This window comes from Vidua chalybeata, chromosome 1, assembly GCF_026979565.1.
Source record: "Vidua chalybeata isolate OUT-0048 chromosome 1, bVidCha1 merged haplotype, whole genome shotgun sequence".
Taxonomy (NCBI): domain Eukaryota; kingdom Metazoa; phylum Chordata; class Aves; order Passeriformes; family Viduidae; genus Vidua; species Vidua chalybeata.
In genome coordinates this window covers 130,984,871-131,003,745 of record NC_071530.1, presented here as the reverse complement: position 1 = coordinate 131,003,745, position 18,875 = coordinate 130,984,871, and the positions used below count along the sequence as shown (strand labels likewise).

At 36.2% G+C, this 18,875-nt stretch overlaps 1 protein-coding gene across 1 annotated transcript in view; it reads right to left on the bottom strand.

The window, feature by feature from the left end:
* The window catches only part of MATN2 (matrilin 2), a 61,602-nt gene that overhangs the window by 11,467 nt on the left and 31,260 nt on the right, over nucleotides 1–18,875 (bottom strand). The window contains exons 7-21 of the mRNA XM_053935395.1: nucleotides 15,290–15,412; nucleotides 11,297–11,419; nucleotides 8,992–9,114; nucleotides 7,998–8,120; nucleotides 7,709–7,831; nucleotides 7,195–7,317; nucleotides 6,985–7,107; nucleotides 6,653–6,775; nucleotides 3,473–3,595; nucleotides 3,256–3,378; nucleotides 3,040–3,162; nucleotides 2,751–2,873; nucleotides 2,425–2,547; nucleotides 2,166–2,288; nucleotides 1,878–2,000 (exon numbers count right to left, since the gene is read on the bottom strand). Of these exons, the coding sequence (XP_053791370.1) occupies nucleotides 1,878–2,000; nucleotides 2,166–2,288; nucleotides 2,425–2,547; nucleotides 2,751–2,873; nucleotides 3,040–3,162; nucleotides 3,256–3,378; nucleotides 3,473–3,595; nucleotides 6,653–6,775; nucleotides 6,985–7,107; nucleotides 7,195–7,317; nucleotides 7,709–7,831; nucleotides 7,998–8,120; nucleotides 8,992–9,114; nucleotides 11,297–11,419; nucleotides 15,290–15,412 (1,845 nt within the window). The remainder of the gene's footprint in view (nucleotides 1–1,877; nucleotides 2,001–2,165; nucleotides 2,289–2,424; nucleotides 2,548–2,750; nucleotides 2,874–3,039; nucleotides 3,163–3,255; nucleotides 3,379–3,472; nucleotides 3,596–6,652; nucleotides 6,776–6,984; nucleotides 7,108–7,194; nucleotides 7,318–7,708; nucleotides 7,832–7,997; nucleotides 8,121–8,991; nucleotides 9,115–11,296; nucleotides 11,420–15,289; nucleotides 15,413–18,875) is intronic.

Genomic DNA, 18,875 nt, shown 5'->3' with positions numbered 1-18,875 from the left:
GCCTATGACTGAGAATTTTACAAAGTTATAACCACAGTGAATATTTACTGAGACATATTCTGCTTTGCAGAATACTACAATTCTTTAAAATGCAGCAAAAATCAGCAAATGTTTAGAATTAAGTGGAGAGAACTGAAGAACATATAGCTAGCACATAGACAGAGTTGCCATCATTTTCTTCCAGAGATAAGACTGTATGCTAACTTTGCATTTATCAAATTTGTCAGGACTGAGAGACATGGAAGAGAATCATTGAAGCTGAATTTCTGTTGCAGGAGTTATAAAATAGTTTTAAAAAAATTAATTATTGCGAGGATGAGAATTGGCTAGATAAGGGATTTTATGCTTGTGTCTACCAATTATGTAATTAGAAGATATATATATTGCTGCAATTAATCTTTTCTGGTTTAACCATTAGAGCTGGGAGTTTGTCAGAAGATCAGCAAATTTGTAAAATTTGTTACTTCCCCTACTTTTTGGTAAATGCACATGTAAAAATCAGAGTAGTTGGTAGGCACTGGGTGTCAATAATGAGGTTAGGGAATTTAGAGATTGGAGAATGTCTTCCAAGCTGCAGACTGCTTCTACCAGGTGGGTTGTTTGGTATGGTGTTTTTTTTTTTTTTTTTTTTTTTTTTTTTTGTTTTTTTTTGTGTGTGGTTTTTTTTTTGTTTGTTTGGGTTTTTTTTTGTTTTGTTTTGTTTTTTTTTTTTTTTATTCTGGAAAGGAATTGCCTTCAGCAGGCAGAGATTACTGTGCTTTGTGCAAAGACTAGCTGCAGAGGTATTCAGTTCCAATTGGATCAATGTAGCTTCCAGGGAAAATATGCTATACTAAGGAATGTAAGATTTGCTTCTTAGTCTGGACCAAATAAACTTTGACCTCCACTCATCTCTGATCTTTGTACAGGGAGAATGCTTTAAGCACTACATAAAAGAGAACTGTGCAGCAAAAATTACTCTGCAGAAATTACTGGAGATGTTTGTTACCAAGTCAAAGTACGAAACAGGAATTTTCAGCTTTAAAGCCTGGACTTTTCTTCTTAGAAAATATCTATTTTAAAACTGCTCAAGAACTCCTTTCTGCAGTCATCTGAGGAAAAGACACCTCACATGTAATAAGGTGATGAAAATACAATGAATACACATATACTACTACTGCATGGTAATGCAATGAATATACATATCAATACTACTGCACAAGTCAAGAAAGGGCAGCAGTTCATGGTTCATGGTGTCAGTTAGGACTGTTACCGTTCTTTTGGTAATCACAGTCTCCTCAACTAAGGCATCCCTTTTTGGCAGAATAAATGTTTTTACTGAGTTCAAATAGAATTTCTCCTCCAAGTATTAAGAGATGATCAGATAAATGCATATTATGTTGGAAGATAAGCAAATAAAATTAATAGGATTTTAAAATATAGTATATAAAGATAAAAGACCCACAGTACATGAACCTGATTAAAATGTACATTCCTTGATAATAAGATTCCCCTTTGGCTTTTTCCTGATGTTTCAAAAGAATTATTATTGTACTAAAACAACTCTTCCAATTTGCTAGATTTTTGCTTAAGAGAACATCAAGTTCATTGTTTGAGACATTTTATGCCACATACATATGCCCTGGGGTTTCAAATACTATATCATGTTTGAAGTGGGAAGCTGTGGCAGTGTTCATAGTCAAGCTGGATTGGGCTTGCTGACACCTGGTCTAGTAGAGGTGTCCTTGCCATCAGCAGGAAGATTGAACTAAGTGATCTTTATAATAATAAGGTTCCTTCCAACCCAGACCATTCTATGATTCTATAATCTTTTTGAAGTGAGGTCAATTGATTTTAGAAATAAAAGAAACAAATGTGTTCTATATAAATATACTTACTTCTGCATGTTTTCTGGTCCTCTTTTAGTACATATCCCTCCTGGCACTTGCAGATATAGGAATCACCATTATTAACACAAGCATATTCACAACCATGGTCAACTGATCTACAGACATCTTTACCTAGGAAAAATTGAAGTATTTATCTGTATTCTATTTAACATTTTATAAATCCAAAGACTCCAAACATGATATCTGAAGAACATATGACAAAGGAGTACAATATCTTTGTTCATTTAAGTAGCAATGCCAGAGAAGAGGGGCTGACAAACATAATGAATTACTTACTTCGACATGTTCTCCCATCTTGTCGCAGGACAAAGCCCTCATGGCACTGACAGCTGTATGAGTTGTTATTATTAATGCACACATGTTCACAGCCATGGTCAATGGATTTACACAGGTCTTTATCTGAGAATTGTTAGGAGAATCCCCTTATTAGACCATTTTTCAAATACAAAACTGTCATGAACAAGCTTTGAGTGAAAATGTGTTATTTCTTTTAAGACTGAAAAACATATTCCCCATAAAAGTTTCAGCTACTCACTCCTGCATGTTTTCCTGTCTCGCCTCAACATAAATCCCTTGTGACACTGACACATGTATGAATCGCCAGTTGGAACACAGACATGTTCACAACCATGGGTGACTGTTTTGCAGACATTTTTACCTTGGAATAATGAAAATTGTGTTTAGCACAGTTAGCTAAGTAGATAAATTTCACAAAATATAAAAAAATTGGCTATAATTTTTCATGAAGGAGCTCACTTTTATGAAGCTGATTTGTTATAAAAACACAAAAACCACATTACTGTTGCATAGTATGTTTCATTAACAGATCAGGAAGTACAAAACAAAGATTAAATAACTTACTCCTGCAAGTTCTTCCATCTTCCCTCAGTATGAAGTCTTCCTGACACTTGCAGACATAGGAATCACCAGTATTAACACAAATATGCTCACAGCCGTGGTCAACTGAGTTGCAAACATCTTTATCTGAGAAAAGTGTATGGGGTTTGTGAGGTGAGGCTTGTTATGGGGGGATGTTATCCTTTTTAAACCAGCCCAAATATTTGGAAATCACAAACATACACGTGTGCACTCACACCCACAACACTTGAAAGCTTCAAATAAAAATACTTTTATAGCTCAGGCTACTCACATCTACATGTCTTTCCATCTTCCTTCAGTATGAATTTTTCATGACACTGGCAGATGTAGGAATCTTCAGTATTCACACAAACTTGTTCACAGCCATGGTCAACTGAGTTGCAAATGTCCTTGTCTGCAAACAGGAGAGTTGGTAGTCAGCACAGATCAGTAGAGGCCTTCATTATTTTATGTGTAATTCATCCAGTTAAGTTCCTGTGCTGCTTACTTCTGCAGGTTTTCCCATCTTCCCTCAGTAGGAACCCATCATGGCATTTGCAGGTATATGAATCACCAGAATTAACACAAACATGTTCACAGCCATGGTTGACTGATTTGCAAATATCTTTATCTGAAAACAGATGACAGCTTTTGTTGGTTAGTGCATTTCTACACAATCACGAGCTGCAGACAAAGAGTATGTTGATAAAGATCAGACTACTTACTTCTGCAAGTTTTTCCATCTTCTCTTAGCAGGAATCCCTCCTGGCACTTACAGACAAATGAATCACCAGCACTAGCACACACATGTTCACAGCCATGGTTGACTGATTTGCAAATATCTTTGCCTGGGAATAGTTAGATAATATTTATGTGGCTTGTTAGTTAAAGATTTTTTTTTTATAAATACAAAGACTGGGGGATCACTCCCATGAGCAAAAAAAAGATGGAAGCTTGCAAACGGAAAGTAAATCTTTTTCTAATTAAATGATGGACATCTTAGCTTACATTGAGTATAGTATCTATTCTGTATTATCTGACCAGAACTTCATAGTTTGGATGACGTCCAACTGAAAATAAACCGTTTTAGGATTGATCTGACTAGATTAAGGAGGTTTTACATTAAGAGCACTAAGAGTGAAATGAGGGAATAATTTAGTACAGTCATTTAGCACAAATGTATGCTGGTAAAAACAAAACTAAGAAAAACACCAGAGAACATGATTTAACCATAATTCTTAACATCTATATATCAGTGCCAAGAGTCTGCATAAACAAAACCTGAAAGAATAGGAAGTACTTGTTTAAGACTATAAACAAAATCTAACTGGATTGCTGAAAATTGACGCGAGGACTTGTATGACTGCAATGTTAAACCATTTGGTTAAAACCTCTTCAAAAAGGATAGATGGGCAGAAAGTGCAGAAGAAAGTGGAGCCACCTATCAACATTCCCCTTTTCTTCTTCATGCAACACAAAAGAAATATTAGTTTCTAATGGAGAACTACCTTTACACAAAAAGTGGCCTCCTGAGAGCCAAGTTCAACTTGTCTCTTGAGGTTTATATTTTTAGAAAATTTCAACCTGTGCCAAATTTCACGGGGGTCTCCTGCTACCAAAGGAAAAATTCCAAAAACTACTACATAGTTGTAATATTCTAAATCAAAAATAATTAAATTTAAGGCATGGCAATCTAAACTAGATCCAGGCATAGTGGATAAGGGAGAAATTACAACATAAGTAAAAATTAGCATCTGCTTATACACATCTGTGTACTACCCAGAAACATTTGCTTATAAACAGAATAAAATACAAATTAGCAGCAGACATAGCTATTACTTCAGAAGGATGAATTTTACATAGCTGAAAGTAAGTACGAGGCAGACTATTTTGGGATGCAGGGGGAAATAATACTAGTAATAAAAACCATCAATGATTGCACTATTTAAGATTATTTTACTAGACACCCCCCAAAAATGTAGTCTCACAATCCAAAAAGAATGCCAGGGTAGTTAAAAATCTAGAAATTGAAGTTGAAAACATCTATAAGATTTGAAAAATGACTAAAGAAAGGAACATTCACTGTATTTACTGAATGGAAAAATATTAGGAATTTAAAACCACTGAAATAATAAGATAAAGGACAAGGGGGTGCACGGCCAACCAAACAACGGGTAGTATGAGTACATTATTTCGATACTATTAGAAACAAAAGGCATTCTAACAATGTATTATTAATTAATAGACAGAAAGGTAGAACTGCCAATCTTCATGCAGAAATATAAAACATTTTGGTGTATTCAGATCTGAACCTATGAAATAGATTACTGCTGACCTTGTTGGAGTGAAGAGTTTCACACTGTGTGAAGTAGGTCACACGGCATCTACTGAACACACACACATTTTTGAATCAGAAACTCCAGATAACTTGCAGCAGAGAGTTGCAAAAGAGGTTTCTGAGGAATATCTTGTATGCTTAGTGTTAATTTTCAGTAGCTCCTAGAACTCAGAGGAGGCCCCAAAACACTGAGTTGTCTCCATTCCCAGTGTATGTGTACACACTGAAAAAAGTACTATGGTTCCAGCATTTAAAAAGATGAGTAGTTCACTGTAAGCCTGCCAGATTGACATTTATCTGAATTAAAATAATGCAACAGATAATGTGGAACTTGAGTCAGAATAAAATCAAAGAAAGAGGAATAATATCAATCAACTTGGTGTTATGGAAAAATAAATCCTGGAAAAATGAAATAAATGTCTTAATTGCTGATGAGGCTGTTTCTTAAAGTTTATTCTGTTCATACAATGGAGCATTCAAAAAGGCAGGAGTCTTGGTATTATTTTGATTAAAGAAACAGACTACAGAATCAACATTATGTGGATTTACACTGGCTAGAAAGGTCTTCAGAACCAATTGTGGATGGATGACTATTAAGTAGCTTTAAGAATTTGCCTTGCTTCTCTACTACTTAATATTTTTACGGACAGCCCAGAATAAGACACAAAATAATCACTAACAAAGTTTGCAGATTACTCCACTTCTGAGAGACTAGCAAATAAATATAAAGCAGCTGCTGATATAAGGTAACATGAATCTTTTTGGGTAACAGCAAATCATATGTATTTTAAAATAGCCAGAATTAAGGATATACATTTAGAAACAAAGAATGAAGGCTGTACTTACAGGACATGGGACACCTGTAATGCTGAGATTCCTAAATAACTTTTGATCATGGTAGATAACTAATTGAACATGAGTACTAGCAGAATATTTTGGTCAGAGACTAACACTATCTTTTATTAAAAAAATATTAAGCAAAAGATAAATGATAAAAAAAATTTAAGTAGATCCAAATAAGAATTAGATACATTATTGTTCCTCTGCCCTGGACCCTGCTGAATCTCCTATTAGAAGACTTTCTTTCACTGTGGTGCATCCACAAGGATGCTGATAAACAGCAGAGGTTTTAGGGGAGCAAGAAGCAAGTTATAAAAAGATTAGAAAACATAAAAAGCCTGAAGGAGTTTCATTTGCTTATTATTTACAAAAGAACATGCTAAGAGGTTACAGAACAAGTTAAGACATGATCTGCATGAATATAGACAGAAGAACACATTGGTAATTAGAACTTCAACCCAGTACAGTAAAATGCAGCAACATCCTATGCTCAAGATTAAAACTCAGTATACTTAATTTGGAAATGGAGTTTACATTTTAAAACCTACATTCAAACCTTAAAATTGGCTGATTTTTCTGAAATGTAGCTTTGGTTCAAACAATCCTGTATTCAGACAAGTCTTATGATCTATAGAGAAAAATATTCCATTCTGGCTACCATGAACCAGTGAATAATATTCTAACAAGACAAAAATTAAATTTCTTCTTTTATTAATAAACTACTTACTTTGGCATGTTTTCCCATCTTGCCTTAGGACAAATCCATCATGGCATTGGCAAGTGTATGAATCATCACCATTAACACAAAGATGTTCGCAGCCATGACTGACAGATTTGCAGATGTCTTTATCTAGGAATAATTTACATTTTATTTACTACAGTTTGATAAATAAGAACACTTCCAGGACTTTAAAGACTAACAGTAGTAAACTCCTAGTAAATACAGAATTTATTCTCCTTTTTGCAAGGAAAAATCTCAATTAATAACTGCCTCTAAATAATATGTTTCTCCTGTGGATGTCTGAATATAAAAAATATAGTAACATTAAAATAACTTACTTTTACATGTTTTCTTATCGTCCCTCAATACAAAACCCTCATAGCACTGGCAAAGGTATGAACTATCAGTATTCACACAAATATGCTCACAGCCATGGTCAACAGAATTGCAGACGTCTTTATCTGTTGAAAAATAAGATTGCCATATTTAAAATATATCTACAAATGTGGAGATTATAAACAAAATCTACTAAAGAGCAGGATACTTACTTCTACATGTTCTTCCATCTTCCCTTAGTGCAAATCCTTCATAACACTGGCAGATGTAGGACTCATCAGCGTTAACACAAACATGTTCACAGCCATGGTGAACTGAACTGCAAATGTCTTTATCTGAGAACAGTTGATGAGATTTGGTTAAAGCACATCTACAGCAAATGTATCATGCAGAGAGAAGTAACAGCTTTCATTAGGTCTACTGATACCACTGGAATAAATAGGGTAAATTTTAGGCAAACACTTTTAACTCTTGGTACCTGAACATTTTTGAGTATTTTCTGTTTCCAGTCTGTCAGTTAATCTATTAAAAGACACTATTTTTGTCCACAGAGTCACTTACAAGCATTTGGAAGGTCTAAATGTATAAATATATAAATAGTACTCCTATATTATACATATGAAGACTATTAATTTATTATGACAGTAAACTGTTGTATTTATTTGAATGCTTCTCAGATCTACATACTGTAAATAAAATTCTGTGAGTAATTCTCAGAGTACTTACTTCTGCATGTTTTCCCATCTTCTCTCAGCAGAAAACCCTCATGACACTTGCAAACATAAGAGTCATCTTCGTTAACGCAAATATGTTCACAGCCATGGCTGACTGATTTGCAGATGTCCTGTCCTGGGAATGATTGATATAAATGTAGGTTTTGAATGAAAACATGTTAGAGAAATATAGCTGTCAAAAGGAAGTTTGTTGCTTCTTTTCCAGTAAGAAGTAAAAAATACCCATTTCCTTCCTTGCCTGATGTCCATGCAAAAGGGTTCAACAGATACCAGTCACTCACTTCTGCAGGTCTTGCCATCTTCTCTCAGTACGAATCCCTCACGACACTTGCAGATGTAGGAATTGTCAGCATTAACACAAACATGCTGACAGCCATGGTTGACTGATTTGCAGACATTTTTACCTGGAAATAATTTAATATATAAAAAATTCTGTTAGTTTAGGGCAGTATGTTCAAAGTTAACTTGCTTTTAGCATATCCTAACTTTTTGAGATGGGCAGAATTTGTCTCTGCACAGAGTAACAGAAGAGGGTGATGTTAAGAAACACCAGCTAAGAATAAGGAGCTTTTCATTCATCATGGTAATATCTGGATGCCTTTAATATTTTTTCTGTAAATAATTCTTATCAGCAGATGTTGATATTAGATATTATGGGGATTGCAGTTACAAAATACTGAATGCCTATGAGTTATTCCAATACTTATCCATGATTCTTCTTTGGTCACTTGGTGACTTATGCTATAAAAGTTGAGAAAAATTTGCTATAATTTTTTTCCTTGATATCTGCCATAATCATAACTGTGTAATGTAGTCAAATTTGCAACACAATTATGATATTTCTGTTGCAATCATCCTTATCCTGTTGGACATGTTGGACAAAATGAACTTTCCATTAATAATGTTGCAAGCTTCATGCTGGGTAAGACTTTATAAACATTATATATTTTTGCCTTGAAATTTTAGAAGAAAATCACAGTCATGTCAGCTCCAAACATCTCCCAGTATGTTTGGATTCACAACTGTCCAATTTCAGGGCTACTTTTTAAATGGCTCTGATGTTTAAGATGTGATTCAGGTGACTAAAAGTATGCATTCAGTACCATTTTTGATGCCGCAGCATATCCGGGACATTGGCATACTGCTGGCAAATATGGCACCAAAGGGGAAATACGACCTCTTGAAATCCTTGAACATTTAGGCAATCCAATCCTACCTTGCAGATTTCTTCTACATGTGTAATATTAGACTCTGAGTTGCTGACTAATAACTTACGTTTACATGTTTTCCCATCGTTACGGAGCCTGTATCCTTCAAAACACTGACAAGTATAAGATCTGTCACCATTTACACATAAATGTTCACAGCCATGATCACTTAGAGCACAATGGTCAACTCCTGTAGGAGCAATCAAAATTATTTTAAAATTTAACCAATAGTGACTCAATTATTTTTCATCTCTAGTATTTGCATTCCATATAAGAAAGTAAATATAAATACACTGAACTGCTTAAACAATAATTCAGTTTCTCATCTGATTATAAAGCTTCAGTAAAATGTAAGAGGTCCTAGAAGTCCTACTTTTCATTTTTTACTTTAAGCAGAGTTGAGAACTCATACTTTTCTGTGTTTAACATATCTATACAGAGTCTGGATTGGATTAAAGTGGATTTAAAAACCTAAATACTTTGGCAATGATTTTATATAAAACACTGGCAAAGACATAAAAGCTGCCTTGTGAACATTCTTTAAATAGTCTCTAAATTGTCTGAAGTGAAGGTGGCAGTCCCCAGAATTCACTTGTGGACCTGACCCAGTTCCTGTGACAGCAAGAAGAAAACCTCTCGGATGTCAATGGGATTTGGCTTGAACTATTCAAGATTTTACAAAGAATTGCAAATGACAGGTACTATCAAATGTGGTCCACTTTTCATCTCAAATTTCCCAAGTGCTTCTTCTCTGTCATATAAAGACACAGGGCTCCTGAGACTTTGCAAGCAGCACTTGCTACTGTCTGTTGGCTACACACTTTTTTTTTTTTGTAATGAGTTGTCAGAATACAGATTTGGTTACCATTAGGTGTTCCCATAGCTTTCTTAAGATCCTTGAGCCAGTTTATATAATACTAGAACATCCCAGATGTTTTCTCACTAGGACTGGTATATGTTAAATGCTAATCCCTTCCATTCAACTTATTCAGGAAATTGCAAAGTGCCAAAACTCTCTTCATGGTAGCTTAAAAATGTTCACGAGGTTTCAACATTTCATCTAGAGCTCAGAAATAGGACAAATCTTTCCTAAATATGTAAGAGGACAGGGTTGTGAGAAAAGGAGCTCCATTTCATTGCACTGAGCACCATTTTCATAGAATCATAGAATATCCTGATTTGGGAGGGACTTGCTAGGACCAATCAAAGTCCTACTACTGGCCTTGCACAGAACGGCCCCAAAACTCACACCATCTGCCTGAGAATGTTGTCCAAATGCTTCTTGAACTCTGCTGCTGATAGGTTTCCAAGTACAGCCTGAAGGAAAATAACTTAGGAATGAAAAATCATCTCTTGTTACTAGGAAGGAAAACTGATTTTCTGTTTCCAAGTTGATAAAACTCCATTATTTAGCTGTTTCTAAATTTTCAGTGGTACTGCAGATAAAATAAAAAAAAATGCTTTTAGTAGACTCTACTGTTGTTACATGTACACTAATCATATTTTTGTGTTACTGTCTGCCCCTTCTAGAGAGCTGCAGGGGCAGACAGAAGCAAAGTCTGTCTAGGTTTTGGATGGAGCTATGGAGGCAAATACAAGGATAAATAAAATACAAAGGCAAATTGTCTTTGCTGATTTGCCTCACTTCTCTCTAGATAATTTTCATGACTGAGAACTTGCAGTTTGTCTTCTTTTAAAACTTTGTGCCTGAGAGCAAAAAAAAGGGTGAACTCTGGAGCTGCTCCAACACTCTACAATCTTGAAAGATAGTGTACCTCCAAAATCTGGAAAAAGTGGACAGAACACTCTCATCAAAGAGGTCCATAAAAAGTCAACAGGTAAAATACACTCATATTCTTCTTTTTCTGCCACTTTCAATACATTATTTTTCTAGGGAAGGAGGCCATTCAACTGTTTGTGAAATTGTATAAATTCTCAATGATCATTAGATTTGTAAAGAATGGAGAGCTGCCAGGACAACCGCTCACTTATTAAGGGTTCCCATGCTAAATGTAAAGCTCAGTGTGGGACTCTCAGTTCTTCTCATGCCCCAGGTAAGGTGGGGCAGTGTGCCTTGGGGACACTGCTGTCCAGATGACCTGTCAGACACATTTGTCATGTGACTGAAAAACTGTCCTCAAACCTGAGGATGAATAGCTCTCCCAAAACTTTTCTGAATATATGAGGACTAACAATTATCTTGACAAATATTCTTTCCTAAATACTTTTTCTGTTTCTGCTTTCAAATAATTATTAAAGTATTACTGAAAAGCAGACTGTAAGACTAAATTGAAGGTGAGTCCTTTTCCCTGTATGGAAACAAAAACCTTTCCCAAGGGAGCTGAAATAAAGGATGTTCTTTCAAGACTCACGTGAGCAGGTTTTTAGGTCCTCATTGATGACAAATCCTTCAGAGCACTGACAGACATAGGAGTCACCTGTATTCAGGCACAGTTGCTCACAGCCATGATTGCTTTCAACACAGTGGTCCACTCCTATTGATTTGTGTTAATGATTGAAGAAATCACATTGGTGTCTTAGATACATAAACTATGACACTGTAGTTAGTACATGATGCAAGGGAAAAAGATTGGTCCAGCTTTTTACTTATGCAAGTGTCCCCACCTACTTGAGTAACCTGAGTTAATTAACAACACCTAAGTGAAATTAATACAACAACCCCACTCGGCATATAGCAAACTTGGTTTATATTTACTTTGCCAAAAATCACAATGTGATTGAACTAACACAAAGCAGAGAGAAGGGAGAATCCTGAAGCCCAGTCTGGTCTCAGACACAGAATCATGCTTTCCTTCTTTGAAAAGCAGGACTCTCTCATCTGTTCACCATTAAATTATCGCAGCAAATATGAGTATTAGTAATTTTTGAAATAGAAATTATGGCCTTCAGATTATTTAATAAAGATTAGATTCTTTTTTCAACAGGATAAGAAATCACCAATTTAAAACTTTAACCTGCCAACAGGTTTAAGCAGTTAAAGCCTCATGGGGGACAGACAGAAATTACGAGTGTGAGACTGTCTTAACATGTTCCATTTCTTTGATTTTCCTATTCCTATTCCAAATAAGATGAAATGGAATATGTCTTTTAAGTCTTGTATGCAACTAGTTGTGAGAAAGACAACAGGTGGGGGAAGGGAGAGAGGTGTGAATTTGGTTTAAAAAATACATTTCCTCACAGTGGACAGCAAAGCTTTAGGGTGAGATACATGCACTTCCACATGTACTGTGCAATTTGCTGATTCTGTGAGTATAGAAAAAGGACATTTTAGGAAAAAAGCTTTGAACTTCCTCATAGTGTTTTACTGTTGGATTTTTAATCGCTAGTTTTAGTTATATAGGCCCAAATCACTTTAGCTTAACTTCATCAAAAGTAGTGGAGTTCCTTCAGACACAAACATAGTCTTGCATGTCTCCTTTGCAAATCATTTACAGATGTGAACAGACACGTCTGCAGCAATTTGTTTACATTTTAAAAAATCTGTACTTAATGTTAAATCACTTATTTTAAATATTTCTGTTTATTGGTTTATTTAACTAAGCAACAAGTTTGCAGTAATTGGTCCAGATTTACCATTATATACAGGGAGACAATGTAGGCTTGAACAAATGAAGCTGAGGTGTCAGTTTTTACTAGCTAAAGCAAGTTCCAGCTGGAACCTCCTCCTTTTTCCAAGAGTTCACATCATCATGAAGAGGCTTGTGTAACTTCTCAGAGCACACAAAAAATGTGGAAACAAAAAAAGAAAATATTGTCTTTGAAAAATTACATCTGTTTGGCTCCATCTTTTCAATACAAACACCCACACCAACATGAATTTTTAACATTTAAATATTTGGGGCTCTCATGAATTTTGTAACACACTCTTTCAAAGAGTGCAGTAATCACAAAGGTGCTAATTACCAAGCTTTGGAAATAATTGTAATTGTAAATTTTGTAATTATATGTGCTGTATTACATGTGTGAAAGAAAAAAATGCAAGCAGGGGAAAGGATGGGGAAGACTCACTGTTTTTACAAACAAGGAATGTCATAGGATAAATTAATTTTTAGAAATTCAACTTGAGATAGTCTAAAACTATAATTGTCAAAGGTTGCAACTCATCCAGGTTACCTTAAATATGCCTTTATCACAGATTATTTAAAAATGATTATTCCCTCTCCTACCAAGTTTTTTAAAAACTTCAGTGACTGAGTATTCCTTTGGAAAAGTATGTCGTAAGTACATTGAGGAAAAACGCTGCCAATATTTTAGGTGATATGCAAAATGGTTCTCTGCAATAAAACTATTTTCTAAAACTGGGTGATGCCAAGTGGGCAGTGCTGTTGGGTTTCTCTGGGGCAATACCAATCCTTTGTTTAGCAACATTCTTCTGAAAAAGGACACCTCATTGAGTGGATCACTGAGGGTGCAAACAGAGAAGAGATGGATCTCTTCATGTCCCCACACACCAGCATACAGCTGTCTGAGGTGTGCAGGTTACACAGTCCATAGCAATGATATGGATGTTCAGCAGCAAGCACTGTCTTTGTGTTAGACAGTGCCTTTGAGTGAAATGGATGAACACATTTCCCCAATTATTTGGATTGGAGAAAATGATGCTTTAGTTCTCTGTTGGATCAGGGATCTCACTATAGCATTACTTCACTAGGCCTGGCTTCTTGTGGACTTTGCAGTAACATAGGTTTGCATGACTCAGAAACATCTCAAAATGGACCCAGGAGTGTTTTCTCACTCTGTTCACACCTCTCCCTTGCAGCAAACTAATCACTGCAGTTCATGAGACACACTCATTGCTGCACGTATCGCCACGGTGTCCTTGGGTGATGACATTTGCACACAAACAACTCTTCCATGTTAACACATTCATGTTCACAGTCATGCTGACCTAAAGCACAGAAGTTTACTTCTGTGGAGAGAAAAACTGAAGCCAGCCATAAGGGCTTCTAAAGTATAAAACAGCTTAGAAAAACTCATTTTTCTTAAACAACACTGGATTCTGTGCTTTGGACACCTACTAAAGCTGACAGTGAGATGAGGATCTGAGAGCAGACTGAAAACACTCAGCTATGTAAGGCTTCACTTTGACCCCCAAAGATCTCCTCCTGTAGTCATCAGAAGTCACAGGTGGTGGTGAAGGAGGAATGCCTGGTGCTTGTCACCACTCATCTATTTTCCCTGATTTCTGAAAAGGGCATATATGCAAACATTCTGTTTTATTTCACAAGCTTCGCTAACGTGACCCTTGTTACAACAAGATTTGGAATAGGAGCCTAATGCTAGAAACATCACCAGATTTGCAGCCAAATCCAAAGCCCCATAAGGAAAAATACCCCAAATGGGAATTACAATTTGCCTTTAATTTGCAATTACATCCTTGGCAATAAATATTTTATAGAATGCTGTTCTTTTGCTCTATTGGCTCTATTTGCTCTACCAAGGCTATTGAATCTATAAAAACCTGAATGTACTAAAATACCATATAGATAATAAAAAGCAGAATAGCATAGATTAGTGCAAAAGCACTGTGCAGACAAAAATGCTCTGTGAGAACATATCTTTAATACTGAACAAAAATACATTTTCAAAACCAGATACATTTTATGAGTGTCTAGAAATGGAATTAGATTGCTCCAAACAAATTTCTTATTCATAAAATATCAGTACAATTTTCTCTCCCCAACAACTGAGTCACGAGATCAGCTATTTCATTTTGTTGAATATATTCTCTCTAAACTTTAACACATTAGAAATTTGCTGTGATTTCAGGCCTCCAATCAAAAAGAGCTGTAACAGTATGTCTTTCTAAAGTAAGTGGCATATGTGACTGGTTTATAACACTGACATTGCAAATGCTTTTTTTACAGTTTTTTTAGGAAATGGTGAAGTTTTGTATGTGACTCTAAGTTGATTTTGATATCTGTGTTGTCTGTTTAATACATTTCCAAGCTGATGAAATGTATCTGTCCTTGGCTAAACCAACTGGGTAAAACAAGGTTTGTTTTTTTTTTTTTTTAATTTCAAAGCTGCTCACGTCTTTACAAGCCAAGGCCAGAAAGTTTCAAATAAGTAATGAACTTACTATAAGTAATTTTGGTTCCTACATCAATTCTCAGGTTTTCATAACAGTCTTCAAAAATGTCTAATATACAAATTAATCTAAAAACAGAGAAATGTATACTTTCCCAGCATGATTCATCCAGTTAAAATTCAAGTTTATAAAGAAACATTTGTTTCAACCTTAATTACAGAGAAAACTTCCATCCTTTCAAAAGGGAAACAGTTCACTGCAGGTTCAAGAAATAAAAGCAGATTAACTTTATTATGTCCAAAGGACTACTCACTTTTGCATGTCTTCTTATCTGGATTAAGTCTAAACCCTTCTTGGCACTGACAAAAATAGGAATCATCTGTATTAATACATTCCTGTTCACAACCATGGTCCTGAAGAGAACAATAGTCTGGTTCTAAACAACAAAAATGTTTGTGTCAGTGAGTAATATAATTTCTCAGAAATAAACTAGGTAAAAATGAGTTATTTTGTTTTCTTTTGCATTTTTTTTATTTCCTTAGGCACCATTTTGGTGTTTTACCATATTGTTTCAAACCATGAAAATAAAATATTTCTTTCTTTCCAAATATCTGCTATACTGATGTACACCTGACATATAGTACAAAGAATTATTAGAGAACAGAAATAGTTCATGTAGTAGAGAAGTTAGAATCTTAAACATTTCTTAAGATTTTGCAGCTAAGCCTTATACATTGCCTCATCAAAATTGCCTCTACTCACTCAGAGCATGTTAGACATGACGTGTAATAAACACACAAACATACTTTTGTATGCTGTTCATTAGATCACAGCAGGACAAACAGGTCATCAGGAGTGTGGATGTTTTTAACAGCTCTGAATGCTTGTTTCACAATTCTTCCATTTGAAATGCCCATGGAAGAGAAGATGAGCAGTCTAGAAACAGCTACCACTTGTGGGTAAAGTAACTTAGAAAGGATAGCAATTGTGCACTAAGCACTGAGATATTTCCCCTATAGAGTTTATCACTATTGATGAAGTCAACGAACCTGACATTCACTTAGATGCAGTGTCTACCCATCACTTAGTTTTGTGTCAGTGTAGTTAATTTATATTAGTGAAAAATGCTCCTAACCCCTCATCAATGCTAAAAGTAGATAAACAAGTCACAAATTACATAAATCACACTTCAAAAAACATCCAGGCTTTTGAACACCTCATTATACAACCTGAAAACTCAGGGGTTTTTATTATTCCCAGAAGTTAACTAATTATTCCCACAGGTGATTTGCTTTCAGAGGCATGGACAGTTCTTTCTTTGGATTCATAGCAGATTAATGGAATTGAGTCTTTATATATGATGAAAGCCCTTTGTGATAATAAACCACCTATATTTTCAGAATAAATGAAGTGGAATGTGACTTCCTAAGAAAACTTGGAAGAACTATGTTATAATTTCTGAACATCAGTCTGTATATTAATTAACATTGATAACATTAATTAACATTTCCTTTACCAAAGCTTTTTTGTACAGCATACGCACATACATATATATATAACATGGAGATATCTTATCTGTTTACTAAAATGAAAATTAGAAAATATATTTTTGTTCAAGAGGGCACTGAAGAGACAGAACCCATAAAGCCACATGTGTGCACCAGAGGAATGCAGCTGCATGCCTTCTGGACCTAAGCAGTGCTGTGGTACATTTACCTGCTCAAATCCTTGCTCACTCAAGGAGAGATTTTCCTGGATAACTGATTCTGAAGATGACCACAAGGGCTGAAAAATATGTATGATCTTTGTTGAGACCTTGAGGCTATTCTGTTTCGGACACTAAAAACACACTTCACAGGGCTTCATTAACACAGCCCAGATTAAGGATATTAACAGAGCCCTGCCCAGTGTCGTGGGGACAGGACATTTTCATGCTCATTATCCCAATCGTGGTTTCTGCTCCCTGTCCTCAGTTTGTTTTGTCTTCCTTCCCCCCCCACCCCGGCTGGCTGCTGGCTTGCTGCTTAGCTTGCTTGCTGCTTTTGCTTGCTGCTGGCTGCATGCTTTGCTGGCTCTGCTTTCCTCTCTTTTTTCTCTGCTTTTCGCTGGCTTGCTTTTTTGCCATTTTTTTCCTTTTTCCCAGTTTCCGTTGTTCCCTTCCCCCCCCCCCCCCCGAAGACATCGGACCTACTCCGGGCAGGAGCTCCCCCGGGGTCTGCGAAAGAAGCTGCGTACCCTCTGCGGCGAAGAGAGATACAGCTCAACCCCCTTGGACTGGTGAAAACATCTGTGGTCATCTTGGGCTATTTCTCTTGTGCTGGGGAGTGTTTTTTGTTGTTCCTTAATAAACAAGTTTTTTCCACTTCCCCTCTGAAGAAATTCCTCCCGAACCCGGTGGTGGGGGGAAGTTGCGGAGGGTTTGGTTTCCTATAAGGGGCTCCTTTGGAGGTGTTTTCCCCTAATTTGTCCTAAACCAGGACACCCAGCTACAAATTATGTGAATCCAGAATTCAAACAGGCCTTTCGTAAAGAGCAACAGTTGAGGCTCAGCAGCACCAGTACAAGCAGAAGCTGCCATCTGTCCTCTTGAGGGGAGCAACAAGAGTGGCAGGAGTCTCCTTAATAGTGGCTTGAATGTCCTCCACCTGCCTCATTGATAAACCAAATTTGCTGTGCTCTTCCAGCCATAGAGCATTCTGATGGTCTTGGAAAGGTTGGCTTCATGAGCACTGCTCCTTGTGTTTCATTCTAAGAACTTTGGAATGGTTCCCAGAGAAAACATTCGTTAGATATGCATGACCATACTGACAACACTTATTTCCAAGCATTTCTTTGTAGCCATGAGCATAAAGGCTTACTTTCTATTTTTGAAAGGGAAGTCAGTATTCTGAGACAATCAGGAGATCTCAGGAGTGGGCACCTCAGGCCTGCTTGCTGGTGCAGAGAACTGGTCTGGCATGGGTGTGAATCTTGACTACTTGGCCATCATCCCTGAGACTCAGTACATAAGCCAAATATGTAGAAATTTATGTTAGAAGTTTTGAAGTCGCAGACATTTTCAATCCAGTGATCTGTAGTTTGTTTGTTTGTTTGCATTGTTTATGAAGACTCAAATTCAGTGTGATTCATAACATGTGGGAACTAAGGGACACTTTTGCTCTGAAGAGCTCTCATGCTGTCTTGACTTTTGGGCATTAAGAGCTACACAGTTCTTTCTTTCATGCTTTAATTTATCCACAAGGCTCAGGGGATATCAAGTATAAGGAGCAGTGGCTTAGTAAGTCACTTATTGTGCTAATTTATGCCTAATATGTCTCAAGCAACAGATAGAGGATAGAGACAGGTCAAGCCTGAAATACTACTTTCCCAGAATATTCCCTCAGATGTCAACATTCTGTGAATCATCAATTTAAATAAGTTAAAATAATGCATAAGGCCATAAACTAAAAATCAGTCAAGGCATATGAAATGTTTATGCAGTTTTAAGGACTTTCTTTGGTTCAAACTGGAGGAGAAAACACTGCTTAAACTCCAAATTCTTAAATCAAAGAAATTAACGAAAACTTGTGCTTGGACAGTGGAAAGCACACTAAAATAAGATTTCAAATATGTGGAAGTATAATTAGCCAGCCCTTAGCTGACAGATACTTGACAAATGGGAATGTTAATACAATCTACAAATGATGTCAATCACTACAAATACTCTGGCCCTTGGGAAGCAGAAATTTCATCTCACCTGACTCTGACCATCTAAAAATTATGTGTCTAGTCTGGCAAGTCATCCAGACTCCCTGTATATTCAAGGAAAATACAGGCACTTACATAAATTTGTGCCAGAACTGGGAGCAATCACCTTTGAGAAGTGTATGTCTCTTTCCCTTGATGGTAAGAACACATGT